The 3,977-nt window shown below is 46.8% G+C and overlaps 1 protein-coding gene across 1 annotated transcript; it reads left to right on the top strand.

Annotated features, from left to right (window-relative positions):
- The first annotated feature begins 1,643 nt into the window (after positions 1 to 1,643).
- On the top strand, positions 1,644 to 2,051 carry LOC136469114 (uncharacterized). The gene has a single exon (XM_066467435.1). The coding sequence runs from the start codon at positions 1,644 to 1,646 to the stop codon at positions 2,049 to 2,051; it is 408 nt and encodes a 135-aa protein (XP_066323532.1).
- The last annotated feature ends 1,926 nt before the right edge of the window (positions 2,052 to 3,977 follow it).

The raw sequence follows: 3,977 nt of genomic DNA, 5'->3' as shown, positions 1-3,977 counted from the left end.
AACCATGCCCAACACTGTAGGGAAGAGTGGGAGCAGTATCATTTGGCTTGTCGAGATGTTGAACAACGACGCTTGGCTGCAGAAGTAGCATATGAACAACGTCTATGGGATGAAGAAGCGGAACGACAACATCGAGATCGTGATGCCATTAGAGCCTCTGCATCATGCAACCTTGAGCCTAAGTTCATGGAAGTAGATGGTCACAGGGTCTTTACTACACCCTACGCCAACATATACACCCTGGTGGAAGAGATGGCGGTCATAGAAAACCCTACCCTAGACCAGCAATGACTCAAAGTTATTCTGGAATCCACCACCCTTTAGATGTAGGCTGCAAAAGCGACATCTGAAGCTAATCCTTCCCAAGGACCAGATTCACGGGCACCAGCTCACTCCCGTCTAGGACCACCGGGCAATCAAGGAGGAGGACAATGAGTACCAGTCCACTCTCGTCTAGGGCCATAGGGTAACCAGAACAGGTATCAGGGTGCCGCACAATAGGCCTATCATGGGTACCAGTACAGCAACAGGGAGGGTAGAGGTGAGTCCGAGTATAGAGAAGTCAGCATCTCACCAGACAATGTTCCCATGTTTCTCTGACAGACTACTCTCTGTCTGGCTTCCCTACAAGTTCAAGCCGTCCAACCATACCAAGTACGACAGGAAGACAGAACCCAACCAATGGTTGTGCATCTACTCTCAGTCCATCGAGTTGGCAGGCGGCGATGATGACATCAAAGTGTTATATTTTCCCATGGCACTCGACACTGTGCCTCTCGCCTAGTTTGATAAGCTACGAGCCAACTCCATTGATACTTGGGGACAACTTCAGCGCAAATTCTATGATAATTTTAGCTGTCATCACCCACCCAAGTACTCAGAACAAGCTCAGAACCTGCAAGTAGAAACCAGATGAAACCTTCCAATAATATTACCACCGCTTTGCTAAGTTACGAGCCCAAGTCTATGATATCATAGACAGGGAGGTGATAGATCACTTCGCCAATAGGATCAAGTACAAGTGGCAGTTTGAAAAATTCTATGATGATAATCCAGAGACTGCTGAGGAATTCAAGCGTACAGTACAAAAGATGATTGCATCTGAAGAGCATACTCACGAATGGTTCCCACGTGGCCAACAAGACAATAAAGGCTATGACCCTAGAAGCAATCAGGGTGGACAGTCTGGCAGAAAGAGAGGACCTGACAACACCCTTGCCTCCATGGACAGGTCCAAGAAGTCTAATAAAAACAACAAGAAGTTCGAAGACCTCAAGAACTTACCCTACCCTTTCCACAAAAATGCCAATCACACGGTGGCCGAGTGTAGACAACTCCAAGAACTAGGTTTCTACGGCAAGAACAACAAGGGTAAGGGCAAAGCTGATAACAACAAAGATGGAGATGACAACGCTGACCCTGACTTTCAGCAGTCTAAGGGCCAAATCATAGTGATCTTTGCGGGACTACCGTCTTCATCAAACAAGCGCTCCAGGACGCTGGCTCTTCAGGACATCATGGCAGGAGAATCCTCAATGCCAAAGTACCTTAACTGGTTCGAGCACCCGATCTAGTTTTCCAGAAAAGATCAATGGACTAGCGTGACTAACGCCGGCTGCTATCCACTCATCCTGGGTCCAACAATGGCTGGCATGATAGTTCCCAAGGTCCTGATCGATGGCGGCGTAGGATTGAACATAATATTTGCAGATACATTGAAGAAGATAGGCTTGGATTTCACCAGCCTACTTACTCCCACTGACATCCCTTTCTACGGGATAGTACCCAACAAGGCCGCTATGCCACTCGGACAGATCACGCTCCCGGTCATGTTTGGTATCCCAAACGATTTCCGAACGGAGTTCATAAAGTTTAAGGTGGCTGATTTTGAATCATCATACCATGCTATCTTTGGTCGACCTGCTTTGGCCAAGTTCATGGCCGTTCCACATTACCCATACCTCTTGCTCAAGATGCCGGGTCCCAATGGCATACTCGCCTTCCGAGGCGACCTCAAGCGCTCATACGACTGTGACATGGAAGTCATCTAGATTGCAGCCAAAGCACAGCAAGCCTATGAAGCATAGGAGATTGCCAACCTTGCATAGTAGACTAAGCCAGAAGACATGGAGATTCCGACTAAGAAGGCGGGAATCATCGCATCGCCCTCTAAGACGGATACCATTGAGATTGATCTGGGTACTGGTGATCTCTCTAAGACGGCTATCATCAGCGCCCACCTCTCAAAAGAATAGGAACTCACGCTCACCAACTTTCTCAGGGAAAACAAGAATATCTTTGCGTGGAAGTCGGTTGATATGCCAGGTGTTTCGAGAGAGTTGGCTGAGCACAAATTGAATTTAAACCCCGGCTCAAAGCTGATCAAGCAACGTCTACGATGGTTCTCACCAGATAAGAAGGCGGCAATCAAGAAGGAAATTACCAAGCTATTGGCAGCCGATTTCATTAGGGAAATCCTTCACCCGGACTGGCTTGCCAACCCGATACTCATTCAGAAGAACTCAAAAGAGTGGCGCATGTGCGTCGACTGCACGAATCTCAACAAGCACTGCTCAAAGGATCCCTTCGACTTACCTCGCATTGATCAGATCATAGACTCTACCATCGGGTCAACTCTTTTATCCTTCCTTGATTGCTATTTGGGCTACCATCAGATTGCCCTTCGTAAAGAAGATTAGAGCAAGACATCCTTCATCACTCCATTTGGTGCCTACTGCTACACGACCATGTCCTTTGGGTTAAAAAACACTGGTGCAACCTATCAGCAGGCTATCTAGGCGTGCCTAAGCAAGCAGATCAGTCATAATGTAGAAGCCTATGTGGATGATGCCATCGTCAAGACCAAGGACCCTTCTACTCTGATCGCAGACTTGAAACAAATCTTTTATAGTCTTCATGAGTACAAGTGGAAGCTTAACCCAACAAAAGTGCATGTTTGGAGTTCCTTCTAGACAACTACTAGGTTTTCTCATGAGCCATCGGGGTATCAAAGCTAGTATGAAATTGATTCAAGCAATCACTCAGATGACTCGACCTCACTGCATCAAAGATATTTAGAAACTGATAGGGTGCATGGCTACCCTCAATCATTTCATCTCATGACTCAAGGGAGAAAGGTTTGCCCATCTTCAAGTTATTGAAGAAGTCGAGCAAGTTCGAGTGGACAACTGAAGCTAATGAAGCCTTCTAGAAGCTCAAGGAGTACCTGTCCACCTCTCCAATACTTACTCCACCCGAGAAGCATGAACCACTCCTACTCTACATTGCAACTACTACTATGGTAGTCAGCATGACAATAGTCGTGGAGTGGGCTAAAGAAGGGCATGTATATAAGGTACAATGACCTGTCTATTATATTAGCGAGGTGCTAATCAGAATCAAGGCCAAGTACCCACATGTGCAAAAGCTCCTCTATGCCCTCTTGATCACTTCACGCAAGCTATGCCACTACTTTGACGAGCACAAGGTAATAGTGGTATCCAACTTCCCACTTGGTGACATCCTACATAATCGTGATGCAACAGGATGCATATCCAAGTGGTCAATCGAACTCAATGCTCAGAACATCGAGTTCGTCTCCCACAAGGCTATCAAATCTCAAGTCTTAGCTGATTTCATAGCCGAGTGGACCGAAGCCCAGCAGCCCACTCCGATAGTTATCCTCGACTATTAGAAGATGTATTTCGATGGTTCCCTCAAGCTAGGAGGTGCAGGTGCTGATGTTCTCTTCATATCTCTAGATGGAAAGAAGCTTAAGTATGTTCTACAAATACTTTAGCCTGCTACCAATAATGAAGCCGAGTACGAGGCCCTCCTTCATGGCCTTCAAGTAGCAGTCTCACTTGGCATCAAGCGTTTACTCATCTATGGTGACTCCTCGGTAGTCATCAACTAGGTTAACAAGGATTGGGACTGCACCAAGGAGACCATGGATGCTTACTGTGCAGAAGTCCGCA

The sequence above is a fragment of the Miscanthus floridulus genome, chromosome 8 (assembly GCF_019320115.1).
Source record: "Miscanthus floridulus cultivar M001 chromosome 8, ASM1932011v1, whole genome shotgun sequence".
Classification (NCBI taxonomy): Eukaryota; Viridiplantae; Streptophyta; class Magnoliopsida; order Poales; family Poaceae; genus Miscanthus; species Miscanthus floridulus.
Note: the sequence above shows the minus strand (reverse complement) of the source record. Positions and strands in the feature narration are given on the sequence as shown.

What these genes read in the sequence shown, in the direction of transcription:
- LOC136469114 (XM_066467435.1), top strand. Translation starts at nt 1,644, where the DNA reads ATGGCTGGCATGATAGTTCCCAAGGTCCTGATCGATGGCGGCGTAGGA.